General features: G+C 43.6%; 1 protein-coding gene across 1 annotated transcript in view; it reads right to left on the minus strand.

Annotated features, from left to right (window-relative positions):
• Window positions 1–1,079: 1,079 nt before the first annotated feature.
• Window positions 1,080–15,101, minus strand: part of LOC311296456 (P2X purinoceptor 4a-like) — a 37,625-nt gene continuing 23,603 nt past the window's right edge. The window contains exon 12 of the mRNA XM_084418251.1: window positions 1,080–2,720. Coding sequence (XP_084274377.1) covers window positions 2,667–2,720 — 54 coding nt within the window. The 3' untranslated portion in view covers window positions 1,080–2,666. The remainder of the gene's footprint in view (window positions 2,721–15,101) is intronic.

Consider the following 15,101-nt stretch of genomic DNA (forward strand, 5'->3'; position numbering starts at 1 on the left):
GCATGATGCTAAAAGCACTATTCAGGCTTTATCTCTGCAATGCCTTGACATATTGACACCAAACTTTGTATGTGTCATTGTCACTTCACTCTGACCACATCACATCACTTTTGTAACTGCGCCACCTATTGGTCGAAAGTGATAATCCATTAAATCATATTTTAAATGACTTTTTATATGATTTTTCAGCCATTTCATCTAAAATCCTCTTTAAATGTATTTAATTGCTCATTGTTCCAGTTGGTCTGACACCTTCAGCCATGTTGGCATATCCTGTCATCTGCTTGCGCTTGGCCCCGATAATTGCTGCTTGCAGCTATATTTTTATATATTATTGATTGTTTCTTATGTGTGTGGAATGTGGACAAATACAGTTTTTTTTTTTCCCGAAATAAGACTTTAGACTGCACCTGAATATGCATGCTTCCCTATAGTGGGTGAAAACAACAGTATGTCCAAAATCACAGTATTCATAAACCGTCGTCAAAATGTCCCCGGATGACCTACATCTTCCGGCCAGATTCTGAAGTGTGCATGTGATGGACTCTTTACTATCCCATCGCTGTGTCCGAAATCACATACTGTCACAGATGCTACTACATTAGAGTACGTTCTGTAAGGTATAAATGTAATCTGGACTACATTCACCATGGTATCATTGTCACATGAGCTATCATCATCAGATGAGTCTCTTCACTGTCGTTGATAAATCCTCTCTCCTGTCGCCTCATGAGGTAGTAAATGCAAAAGGTCATCCGGGTACTTTTTTCCTCTTTTATGAGTGTTGTGTTTTCGGACACTGCTTTTTTTGGCTTACTTTTCCCGGACACTATGTAGTACGGAAGTCTCTGATTTTGGATGCACAGCATGAGAAAGACAGTGAAGCGACGCAACTGACGCCGTAGGTCACATGATGAAGATGATAACATGATGAATATAGTGCATCTGGACGATCTGGATGTCCACGTCAGATATGTTCAGGTCCGAATCCTTGCCAGAAGATTTGTTTTGTCTGGCATCTAAAACTGAGAGTTTGACTGAGAGAGCCAGGGAAGAGCAAAGCAGGAGATGAAGTGATAATAATAAAAAGAGCAGAGTTTATTGAATCATTTTAGTTGCGTATGTCTCAATGCTCAGACTTCGTCTGGATGTTACATTTCGTCTGGCCAGTACAAGTGTTATTATACCAAGGGAAAAACAATGGAAAATTACTGCTTCACAACATCGTCCTGTGATTTTACAAGACATTCTCTGATCTCCTACTCGTGAACACAAACATCCCTTTAAACCATGCAATCACACCATTAAACAACAATAGCAAGGAAATGATCATATAAATGATAAAAATATACAATGACACGTGAATAATAAAATGAATAAATTATGTAAATCAATAATTAAATGATTAAATCAAATGACAACGACATAAATGACTGATTATAAATGACTATAGAATTAAATTGTATAAAAACTAAGAAAATGAGAGCACAGCACAGAAGTATGGTTGCTCTCTTAAATTAACACACACATGTTGCTATTGAGAATCCACAGATCCTGTACATGTTTACCCAGTGTGTTCAAAGATATGCATATGTATTATTATTTGTGTGTAATTCATACACACTATATTTGTATATTGCAGTGACTTCGGGCATGTTTTCACGACAACGATGTACTATAAACAGACGATAGTGTTGTCAAAATGATCCCCGTTCACACGGATCTGTGAAAATGACTAAAAAGGCTGTAATATTCATGCCAGGCTAGTAGTTGATGTCATTTTGTCAAGTAACACCCGTGAACACGTAATACACATGGGCATGATGTCATCGATTTACAGAATAGGTCCTTATTTCATTGCTGAAACACACATGCATTAAATCCGTTTTTTAAATTGGTTTTAAAACGGGTTAAAGGAACATTTTAGGAATTTCCCAATTATGAACAGATAGTTCCCGCCAAAATGAAAATTTTGTCATCATCAACTCACATTCATGTTGATCAAAATAAACATGACACCCGTGTAAGAAGTCAACATGTCTTTTGCCTGAGGAAAATGATAGGCATCACAGTCTCTCCTTTTCCAGCAACTCGCCAGTTTTCACTCCGCATTTCATCTGTTCCTAATCAGGCCATTAGCTCCTAAAAGGATTTGTATCCTCTTCTGTTTCTCTAATAAAAAATTTTTTTTAACAAAAATCCGTGTTGTCTGACTTGTCTTTTCACAAATGCTGCATTGCAAAGCTACTGCATGGCTTTAGAAGATTTGAAGTATGTTTATATGGTACTTTTCTGACAACTGCAGACTCCATCCACTTTCATTGTACAGAAAAAACTAACCACATTCTGCTCGAGAGGTCCTTTTGCTTTCTGCATAAAAAAATTGTGTTTCTAGAGTCATGGGGTGGGTAGTTGATGTCAGAATTTAAATTTAGCTGAACTATTTTACCTTTAAGAATGGGGAAAAATTCTAATAATATGACTATCACATAAAAAGGCACAAAGTATAGTAAAATAAAATAAAAGGTTACAGATGTACATGTGTACCAATGTATTATTTCTACAGTAACAAAAGAGGGAAAAAACATAAAAATCAAAGATAATGTTGGAAACACAACTCAAGGAAACATCAACAGAAAATCACAATAATTATAAGCCTAGAATCATTACAAGCTGCCACAGTGAGATTGCTCCATTGCAATGGGTGCTTCATTGGATAGCTAAAAACAAAGAACTCTTGTTAGTTCCTTAATAACAAACAGCTATTGTAAAGTGTAAGACCTACTTACTTTTAATAGTCGGTAAGAGAAAATCATTAAAATAATTGATTTTAATTAGGGCTGTCAACATTGACGCATTAACACATGCGATTCATTTGAAATGACGCTAAATACAGGTGTAAACGGGGTCTAAAATGTTTTGAGCTTGTGCACTCTCCACCACTTCCAGAGGGAGTTGAAAACACATTGGACCGGATTGCTTTCATAGTGCGGACGCTCATGTGATCGAACATGTTCAAACAACCACTAAAAGACGCCTACTCACCGCCTACTGATCTAATAAGTGAACATTATGAGAAGCGGACTAGCCAGACGGGATTTAAACTTTGTAGGCGAAAGACCCAAGTTTGGTTTGAAGATGAAAAACATACCAAGCACAATGTTCTCTCACCATTCCTGATTTCTTACACACTCACAGCGATCTTGCGGCTGTCAGAGCAGAAACGAAAGCTGATGCTCTCCGTATGTTTTTCCGTTGTCTCCAGGCGCGTTCATATGTAAATTGCATTATAGTCCTTCACGTCTATTGCGATCTCAAAATTTTGGCCAGTTGATAATACCTAGAATATCAAAATCGACCGCTGGCGGTAGATCCTTCTCCTGTTTAGCACCAAAACTCTGTAACAGTCTTACTAATGTAGCAGGTGTGGCAGGATGGGTTATTACCCCTCCTAATTTTTTAATTTGAGGTTTGGCCAATGGGCTGGGACCATGGGTGTATAAGAGCACGGGCTGCCAGTCATAGGTGTGCGTCACTTTCCGGGGTCGTGACGTCACCTACGCGCCCTGCTGCTTGTGCTGGAGAATCAAATGTGGACGTTTGATACGGTAAGGAAAGCATGTACGACGACGTTTGTGTAATGAGATTCCTATGGGTTGCTTTAATCGAGCGGGTACTAATCTGTATGCTTTACGTAGTTTAAAGTTCATCCGTGCTCTTTGCCAACGAGAGATCTGGCTCCATGCATCGCTAGGAATTCGGGATATTAATCCCGGTGCAGCATCGGCTATTGTGAGTATGTTTGCTCGAGCCGGAAGCCAGGGGGAGAATGAATGGCAGTGTAACACTTTCTGTTTTGTTTGTAGGCGCGTGACAAGGGCAATGGCGGCGTTCTGGTCAATTGTTATATGCTCTGTGCCTCATCATAGAGTTGCTGGTCGCTCCGACGCTCCGTGCTTCATCATAGAGTTGCTGTTCGCTCCTATGTTCCGTGCTTCATAGAGTTGCTGTTCGCTCCGATGCTCCGTCTCTCATCATAGTTGCTGTTCTGTTTCCATCGGATTGTTCCGTTTCTACGATACTGGGACGTTCTCAATGAGTTCTTCCGGGTTCTAAGTGAACTTTTTCGTGCTTTCTAACCCTCTGGGGTCTGAGGTGTTTTTGGGGTCCTTGAGATGTTCTGACATGCCCTGACATTTGTGCTTTTTTCAGTTGCTTATAAACATAGTAATGGCAAAAAAAAAATTACACACTATTTAGCACAAACAGGGCTACCATAATATGTGAGCAACAAGAATGTACATGTCTGCATTTTTGAGAGAATAATGTTTATGCGTGGTTATTGAAAAAACTAAAAACTAAAGTTTCTGAAATAAGACCACAAAACATACACTAAATATGTGCCAATAAGACTTTTGTCTAATAGATGTCATCGCCTAGTGTTTTTTCTTCAAAATTATGTGAAAATCACCCTGCCTAATCATTCACATAACACAATACATTGATTTGAATTTTGCAAAGCACTTTCTGTTTGGAAAGGCAATATTCGAGTGGGCGTCAACGATCATGCATATTTAGTGGTTCACACCTGAGGAGACAATGGGGCCTGCATACTTAATTAGCCATTCATTCAGGTGAGTCACTGAGCCACAAGAATGCAAGAGCAACAGTTGGAAGCATCTCAATTCTTTTTTATTTTTCCACATATTGTGCTTGCAATTTGGCCTATAATATCCAAGGAAAACATGTAATTGTGCAGTTAATTCTCATACTGTATTTTCAGTTTTGGAATATTTATCCTCTCCCCAAATTTGTCACTAATAAAACACAATAAAAATTATTTAAAGAAAAGGCTTATATTTACCTTTTAATAGTTTGTTTACATCTACCTTGTAAATATTTAAATAAACAACAATTCAAGTGTAATCTTTCTTTGTAAAAACTAAAGTATACATTTTATCATACATATTTCAAAGTTAAGGATTTGATTGATTATTTGATTATTTTTGACAAAAAATTGGCAAATAAAAGCTTATTTGAGGTGGCAGATATTTTACAGTAAAAATGTATAATCTATCCAAAACTAATCAACGAAATGTTGTCTTTCATATGTCTGTAACATAGGTCTTTCATTTTTATTATAAGGAATATAAATGTTAATTTGCAGTTTAATACGTTGCTTATACAAATATATATCTATGTGCATACACACACACATATATATGTGTATATATTTATACACAAAAATTAATTTTATTTATATTTTTTATATACATTTTTTTTTCACAAATTGTGCTTGCAAATTGTATAATATCCAAGGTAAACATATCTAGTAATTGTGCAGTTAATTCTCAAACTGTATTTTCAGTTTTGGAATATTTATCCTCTCCCCAAATTTGTTACTAATAAAACACAATAAAAATTATTTAAAGAAAAAAATTATATTTACCTTTTAATAGTTTGTTTACATCTACCTTTTGAGGGACATTTTCCCTTATTATTATTCCTCACAGCGCTGCGAGACGGTGTAAACAAGTAATGATCTGAATAAACTTGTGTTTTCTCGAGCTGATATGGGGCTCGAGAAAACACAGCCCCTCACAGGTTTGCGCCGTGGATTCCCGCGAGTCAGACGCGGATACTGTGTTTGTTTTAGGCTCGCGCAGTCTTCACTCGGACGCGCGCTTCAATCCGTTGTGGAGACTCTCTTTTCGTTCCAGTGAAATTACAAAACAAAATACACACAAACATGTCTCTGCCTGATATACAACCACTGATAAACATAATCTGATTTGATATAATAATAAAAAAAAAAAAAAAAACCTATATATGTGCAGATTCGAACTCAGAACCTCTTACACGCTAGGCATATGTTCTACCACTAGACCGCTTGAGTACACGTATTTACTCACACGAAAACTCTGTGTTTACTCAGTGTTGAAAATGCTGCCGTTCGTCGTCTGAGTTACAATCTTCCTCTGAGGAAAAGCCAAGGTGAGTTATTCCTCGCTGTCCAGAATCATCTGAAGAGTGTCTTTACCGGAGAAACGAGCCATCCTCTCTAAACGCGATGAACTATCAGTGAATCTGATCTGATGAAACTTCGTGTTTTCAAGGCATTGATCGGGGGGCGGGTGCGAAGCATAGATTACCTAAACTCTTTACCATGTGAATAGTGCCGGGGGCGGGGCGGCCTCAGTTCATTATAGAGATAATGAGGCAGAAGGAAAAAACGGTACCTCTCCTTGCTTTCAAACGGATTACATGAGTTGAAAACATTTGTTTTTTATATTAATTACTTCATTTAAAAGAAGAGATTTCAAGCTTCATAAAGACATATACCACGTGTCTGTGTGAGAAGTATTCGCTGAGTTATGATTCATTTTCGGACGCGTTTCAGAATGGACTACACAGACAGAGAGAAGGCAGATCGCGCTCCGTGTTTATTTTTCTTAATTTGGCGAAAAGCACAACACTTTGCTTTTATTGTGAGTATACACAAAAATAATACACATTTAACAGAATCGATTGATGTATGAAACTCCTATGGAAAATCAAAGTCAACAGAGTATTTATGAGTTTCTTTTACACTGATAAAAAAAAAAGCAAGCTGGTATCGCCGGCGAGACCGCCGACCTCCTAAGCTGTGTCTCAGTGATATGTTTTGAGTTTCTTTTGTTTTCCTTTTTTGGTTTATTTCTTTAATTGATGTCAATGGTTGGGTATTTTTTTGAATTTGTATCTTGATTTCAATTCATTTATTTGTGATTATTTAATATATATTGTTTTTATCTAACCATTTCTACAGTGAGCCATACTGCCAATTTATTGAATCATTTGTTTATATTTAATTTGAGTTTATGCTTTCTTTTGCTATTTTTTTTATCTTGATTTGTGACGATCCGGGCGGAACCGAGTAGTTGGTGTCTTCCTGGAACTGCATTAAGTTACTTTTTATATTTTTATATTATTATTATTTTGTTTATGCATATCTCTGCTCTCTTAATGCCTTTCTCTTTCTGGTTGTTGGCGGGACCTGGGCACCCGGGGGCAGACGAGTGACCTTTTGGTGGTGGCATCCTTCACTGTGTGTCGTGGTCTTTTCTGACATTGGTCATTGAGTGTGTGCTAGTGTGTGTGCACTGTGATTTGAGTGATTCTCATTGAGGGTGATATTCTGAGACTGCCCCTGTTGGTAAGCCTGGGTTCCTTTGCCACCAATGAGTGAACTTAACAATTGAGATGAGTGTGATTGCTGGTCAATGCCTCTTTTAACTATGAATGTCTCTTAACTGCTAATAAAATACTTTTGTACGATTACTTATGTCTCTGACTCCAACGGTGATTAGGACCTGTGCGTGCCTTTAGAGGTTGTGTTTAATTCTTGGGGTGAAATTCCCCAGGTGGCATAGTCGGAAATGATATCAATTTGCGTCAGCTCACGCCCGCTTTGCCACATAGCTGCCTAGTTAATTTTAGTAACAACCTGAGTACTAACTGAATGGTAATCACCTAATTAGATCCAGGTGCGCTATAGGTGCGTGAGTGTGTAAGGAAGGTTTCTGCGTTGTTGGGAAGCGTGTTGACTGCTGTAAACTTGGACGCCGTCTTTCCGAGCTGTTCCCGTACGGGGATCTTTGAGCTGAGCCGCACATCATTTGGTATGCATCCCGGGCTGTGTTTATCCATGTGTCCATCTATGTGTTTAGGCCAAGAGCTGGTAATGTCGGCATGATTACAGCGAGCTGATTGGGACCGTGACCTGGCTTCCCCTTCCTTTTTGGTCTTTGTCTTCGTTGTCTTGTCTTGAGTACTTTTGTTGCGCGTTGCCGCGACGTTCCATCTTGCCTCGCCTCATTTGTGCCTCACATCAAGTGAACTTGACGCCGGGAGATTGTGAGACCCGAATATTAATCCGTGTGGCCGTTTGGCCGTTTGGCCACCTCCGCACTGTTTCAACTGGAAGACTGTGTTTGTGGGGTTTGTATGGTAGGGGAGAGCGGGGTAAGTTGTCACACGGGTAAGTTGTCACACTGTCCATAACTCCAACACTAGAGGCTCTATCTCAAAAATCAAATAGCCACTTTATGTGACTTCTTCTTCTATAGTCAACTTCCTGTTCACATGTGGTCAAGATCACTGTAATCTGAGGTTAGCACAATTTTCCTATTTTTCTGCTTAAAAAGTAAAAAAAAATCACTTTACATTTTATGCAATACAACTTTGTTAGGTATGAATGTTTAAAATTATTATTTTGCACAAAATAGAGGAGACAGTAACGTGTCTTTTGGTACTTTAGCTAAAGTGATATGTTGAGCTAAACTTGAGATTTAGCCAACATTAGCTCACATGTCAATATGGGGAAAGTTGTCTCAATGACTTTGGGGCAAGTCGTCACATGTGACAACTTGCCCCTGTACAAATAAACACAGCCCCAGCACCAACCCTGTCCTGCCTAGCACGCCCAGTTGCTTCTGCTATCACCAGCTCACCCTTACCCAGCAATGCTATTGCTGACAGTGGGCTACCAACTCCAGTGGACATCCGGCCATATCCAAAAGATGGCCCCCGAAAACCAGCCAGCAAAGGAAGAAAACGACGCAAATCAGCAATACTTACTGACACGCCAGTGAAGCAGCAACTAGAAATAGAAAAGAATAAGTCTCAATATAGCAAAAAGCTGTTTCAAAAGAAAGGGAAGCAGAAATCTGGACCTATGAAAAACAAGGCAGCTACATTTACATTTAGTCATTTAGCAGACGCTTTTGTCCAAAGCGACTTACAAATTAGGACTAATTTAAGCGAGTCATTGTGAAGAGGCAAAAAAAAAAATACACAAGAAGTGCTCAAAATACGAAGTTCAGGCATTGTTCAGAGTAGCATATGCGTAAAATGTGTAAAATGCAACAATTGGGCCCATGATGCTTGCACCTCAGGCCAGGCAATTTATGTGTGTCAGAATTGTGACTCTGGAGATGAGTCCGATTAGTCAGATACAGGGCATCTGTTTTGTTCAGAGGTTAAGTTAAGCAGGTTATCTGCAGCATTCCATTCAGTTATCAGGATCTATGTGCAAGCCATAGAACGTTTGAGTTTAAAGTTCAAAGTAAAGTGGTTTTGCCACTTAATTGAAATGTGCATTATTTGGATTGAAATAATTGTTTTTCCAGGTTCTCCAGGCATGGATGTTTATATTTCCAGGTCTGTTTTGAGTTTAAAAGTTAAAATCAATATTCACAATTAAGTAGTTGTGTTCTTATTTTTTAGATAATCAAGTGTGACAACTTACCTAGTGTGACAACTTACCCGCCGATGGGGCAAATTGTCACAAGTGCACACTCGCTATTCAACAGTCTACAACTCCGTAATGAGATAAGATATGAAGATGTTATGAATACAACATATGTGCCCAAGACTTCCTTCTTTCATTTGGTATGAGATTTATACCATTTTGATGTATGGTGCTCAGTAAATGTTAGACAGTGTGAAAAGTGTGACAACATACCCCGCTCTCCCCTATAATTAGGTTGTTGTGTGAATGAGTTCATAAGTTGATGCGAGTTGTTTGAGTGCATTCGTTTATTGTTGGAAGTGTGTGTGTGTGTATGTGCAAGTGTGTTCGCGTGGGAAATAAGTATTAATGGTTCTGAGTTTGCGTGATCTTATGGAGTGAATCTTTTGTGTGTGTATATTGTTAATGGACCAGGTGTAATGTGATTTGCATCTGTTATTTTGTTGCTTTTGTATTTTGCTGATCAACTTTGTATTCTTTTTCCCTTGTTTATTGATTTGATTTATGATAATTTTATTGTATTTTTCTTTTTCTCTTGTGTTTATTGATTTGTGACAATTTGACGTTGATTTTGTTAACTTTGTTGGACTGGCTAAGAAGGAGTGCTGACCACTCTAGGTCCATGTTAATGGGTACCCTCGTTCACTGAGTGATTTGGTTCTTCTGAATTTTCTGTCACCTGAATGCACGTGTGCTTTTGGTGAAGTGAGTACATTAGTGTACATTTGAAGTGCGTAGTGAAGTGGAATTGGGTAGGTTTGTTATCTCTCCTTGCCATCTGACATGTTACCTTTGATTGTCTGATTGATTTTGTTTATTTTCTTTTAGTTTTGATTTTGAAACCATATTAACCCCCTTGTGTACTGAAGTGAGTGTGAGTGTGAGTGTGTCCTTTATTGGACCATTATTTCCCTGGGTGAAATTCCCAGGGTGGCGTAGTCGGTGTTGTAATTATAACTGAGTCCAGAATAACGAAATCCACCCCTTCGGTGGCTACACTAACATTGTCCGGGAAGCAGACACACTGTCAGTTCAAAGCTAGACTAAAACGCATCTCTCTTTAACCTGACAGTCATGTAGAACATTATACATTTCTATTATTTAAATCAGTTAAATGATTATTAGGCTGCATAAACTAGGTCAGCCAGAACCGGGAACACTTACTATAACACCTGATGTACTCATTACATCATAAGAAGAATGGCATATACGCTAATATTAGTCTCTCTGTTTATCCCGAGGTTTACTGCAGTCCGCCGAATCCAGATCTGATGGAGGACCAGCGCCTAGACACGACCACAACGCAGTCCTGAAGTGTCAGCAGAGACCGTGTCAACTAGACCGCGAAGGCCTCATCGGCACAAGGTTTTTTTTTATCGATGAAAACGTTATCAAATAATTCCCGTTCACACTCATCCGCGGAAATTGGCGATGTCATTTTGTAAAGAAAGACTATGCGCCTGCGCACATATGCATTCAAATGTGTATGCCTATAGAGTAGACTAAATGGTCTTAAATGGTCTCAAATTCATTTTTTATCGCTTCTGCGTAGCCATGTGAACTGGAATTATTTGACGTTTTATCTGTGCAGAGGTAAAGGGAAAGGAAGGAGGCCTTCACAGGGGAGAGACTAGTTGACACTTCAGGACTGCGCTGTCGTCGAATCCAGGTGTATGTCTTTCATCAGATCTGGATACGGCCTGGATCCAGCGGACTGCGGTAAACCTTGGGATAAACAGAGAGACTAATATTAGCGTAGACGCTATTCTTCTAATGATGTAACGAGTACATCAGGATTTATGGGAAGTGTTCCCGGTCCCGGCTGATCTAAACTATGCAGCCATCCATCCATCCATCCATCTTCTACCGCTTATCCGGGGCCGGGTCGCGGGGGCAGCAGTCTAAGCAGGGATGCCCAGACTTCCCTCTCCCTAGACACTTCCTCCAGTTCTTCCGGGGGGACACCGAGGCGTTCCCAGGCCAGCCGGGAGACATAGTCTCTCCAGCGTGTCCTAGGTCTTCCCCGGGGTCTCCTCCCGGTGGGACATGCACGGAACACCTTCCCGGGAAGGCGTCCAGGAGGCATCCGGAAAAGATGCCCGAGCCACCTCAACTGACCCCTCTCGATGTGGAGGAGCAGCGGCTCTACTCTGAGCTCCTCCCGAGTGACCGAGCTTCTCACCCTATCTCTAAGGGATCGCCCAGCCACCCTGCGGAGAAAGCTCATTTCGGCCGCTTGTATCCGGGATCTTGTCCTTTCGGTCATGACCCACAGCTCATGACCATAGGTGAGAGTAGGAACGTAGATTGACTGGTAAATCGAGAGCTTCACCTTGCGGCTCAGCTCCTTCTTTACCACGACAGACCGGTACAGGGACCGCATTACTGCAGAAGCTGCACCGATCCGCCTGTCAATCTCCCGTTCCATCCTTCCCTCACTCGTGAACAAGACCCCAAGATACTTGAACTCCTCCACTTGAGGCAGGAGCTCTCCACCAACCTGAAGCGAGCAAACCACCCTTTTGAACCATGGCCTCGGACCTGATTTTCATCCCAGCCGCTTCACACTCGGCTGCAAACCGTCCCAGTGCATGCTGGAGGTCCTGGTCTGATGAGGCCAACACGACAACATCATCCGCAAAGAGCAGAGATGAAAGCGTGTGGTCCCCAAACCCGACCCCCTCCGGCCCCTGGCTGCGCCTAGAAATTCTGTCCATAAAAATTATGAACAGAACCGGTGACAAAGGGCAGCCCTGCCGGAGTCCAACACGCACCGGGAACAAGTCTGACTTACTGCTGGCAATACGAACCAAGCTCCTGCTCCGGTCGTACAGGGACCGGATAGCCCTTAGCAAAGGGCCCCGGACGCCATACTCCCGGAGCACCCTCCACAGGCCGCCGCGAGGGACACAGTCGAATGCCTTCTCCAAATCCACAAAGCACATGTAGATTGGTTGGGCAAACTCCCATGAGCCCTCCAGCACCCTGTAGAGGGTATAGAGCTGGTCCAGTGTTCCACGACCGGGACGAAAACCACACTGTTCCTCCTGAATCCGAGGTTCTACTATCGGCCGGATTCTCCTCTCCAGTACCCTGGCATAGACTTTCCCAGGGAGGCTGAGAAGTGTGATCCCCCTATAGTTGGAGCACACCCTCTGATCCCCCTTCTTGAAAAGAGGGACCACCACCCCGGTCTGCCAGTCCAAAGGTACTGTCCCCAACCGCCACGCGATGTTGCAGAGGCGTGTCAGCCAAGACAGCCCCACAACATCCAGAGACTTGAGGTACTCAGGGCGGATCTCATCCACCCCCGGTGCCTTGCCACCGAGGAGTTTCTTGACTACCTCGGTGACTTCAGCTTGGGTGATGGACGAGTCCGCCTCCGAGCCCTCAGCCTCTGCTTCCTCAATGGAAGACGTGACGGCGGAATTGAGGAGATCCTCGAAGTATTCCTTCCACTGTCCGGTGATATCCCCAGTCGAGGTCAACAGCTGCCCACCTCCACTGAAAACAGCGTTGGTAGGGCACTGCTACCCCCTCCTGAGGCGCCGGACGGTTTGCCAGAATCTCTTCGAGGCCGACCGATAGTCCTTCTCCATGGCCTCACCGAACTCCTCCCAGGCCCGAGTTTTTGCCTCCACAACCACCCGGGCTGCAGTCCGCTTGGCCCGTCGGTACCCATCAGCTGCCTCAGGAGTCCCACAAGCCAGCCAGGCCCGATAGGACTCCTTCTTCAGCTTGACGGCATCCCTTACTTCCGGTGTCCACCACCGGGTTCGGGGATTGCCGCCTCGACAGGCACGGAGACCTTACGGCCACAGCTCCGAGTGGTCGCGTTGACAATGGAGGTGGAGAACATGGTCCACTCGGACTCAATATCTCCAGACTCCATCGGGATCTGGTCGAAGCTCTGCCGGAGGTGAGAGTTGAAGATCTCTCTGACAGGAGATTCGGCCAAACGTTCCCAACAGACCCTCACAGTACGTTTGGGTCTGCCGAGTCTGTCCAGCTTCCTCCCCCGCCATCGGATCCAACTCACCACCAGGTGGTGATCAGTTGACAGCTCCGCCCCTCTCTTCGCCCGAGTGTCCAAGACATACGGCCGGAGGTCAGATGAAACGACCACAAAGTCGATCATCGACCTCCGGCCTAGGGTGTCCTGGTGCCATGTGCACTGATGGACACCCTTATGCTTGAACATGGTGTTCGTTATGGACAAGCTGTAACTAGCACAAAAGTCCAATAACAGAACACCACTCGGGTTCAGATCAGGGGGGCCGTTCCTCCCAATCACGCCCCTCCAGGTGTCACTGTCGCTGCCCACGTGGGCGTTGAAGTCCCCCAGTAAAACGATGGAGTCCCCAGTCGGAGCACTTTCCAGCACCCCTCCCAGAGACTCCAAGAAGGCCGGGTACTCTGCACTGCCGTTCGGCCCGTAAGCACAAACGACAGTGAGAGACCTATCCCCGACCCGAAGGCGTAGGGAAGCGACCCTCTCGTTCACCGGGGTGAACTCCAACACATGGCGGCTGAGCTGGGGGGCTATAAGCAAACCCACACCAGCCCGCCGCCTCTCACCATGGGCAACTCCAGAGTGGTGAAGAGTCCATCCTCTCTCGAGGAGTGTGGTTCCAGAGCCCAAGCCGTGCGTAGAGGTGATCCCAACTATCTCTAGTCGGAATCTCTGAACCTCACGCACAAGCTCAGGCTCCTTCCCCGCCAGAGAGGTGACATTCCATGTCCCTAGAGCTAGATTCCGCGTCCAGGGATCGGGTTGTCTAGGCTCCCGCCTTCGACTGCCGCCCGATCCACTTTGCACCGGCCCCTTACGGTCCCTCCTGCAGGTGGTGGGTCCACGGGAGGGTGGCCTTACGGTCCCTCCTGCAGGTGGTGGGTCCACGGGAGGGTGGCCCCACGTCATTCCTTCGGGCTGAGCCCGGCCGGACCCCATGGGGGGAGGCCCGACCACCAGGCGCTCGCATACGAGCCCCAACCCCGGGCCTGGCTCCAGGGTGGGGCCCCGGCTGCGCCATACCTGGCGACGTCACGGTCCTCCTTTTTTTGGGCATCATAAGGGGTTTTGAACCGCTCTTAGTCTGACCCGTCGCCTAGGACCTGTTTGCCTTGGGAGACCCTACCAGGGGCATATAGCCCCAGACAACATAGCTCCTAGGTTCATTCGGGTACTCAAACCCCTCCACCACGGTAAGGTGGCAGTTCAAGGAGGGGACTATGCAGCCTAATATTTAATTATAGAAGTCTATTACGTGTGTTGAGTATGCTAGGTCAAAGAGATGTGTCTTTAGTCTAGATTTGAACTGACAGAGTGTGTCTGCTTCGCGGACAATGGTAGGAAGACTGTTCCAAAGTTTTTGTGCTAAATAGGAAAAGGATCTACCGCCAACAGTTAATTTTGACCTGCTGTTTGCACTGTTGTTGTGTGAATGAGCGGCCCGGAGCGCGCTAAGGGTTTTCTGTTAAGCCTGGAACACACCAAACCGACGCCAAAGAACTAGCGCTGATGAAAGCCGCCTGTGTTGTCCTGCGTCGGGAAACAAACATAACTTAATATCACTAAAATGAAATAGAAAGCTGCGATTACAGACGCTTAAACACAACACTGACTTCACTTCCAGGTGAATAAGCTGTCAGTCAAAACCTCAGTAGCCAATGAGAACACACTGCCACTAGCCCCGCCCCCACGAGAGAAATGTGTCAGAACGGCGAACGAAAACTTCAGTAGCGCAAATGAAAACTCTGGAAGCGCATTTGTAAGTTCAGATCAGCGACTGAAATATGAGAAATAGTT

Source organism: Rutilus rutilus (assembly GCF_951802725.1).
Source record: "Rutilus rutilus genome assembly, chromosome: 9".
Taxonomy (NCBI): Eukaryota; Metazoa; Chordata; class Actinopteri; order Cypriniformes; family Leuciscidae; genus Rutilus; species Rutilus rutilus.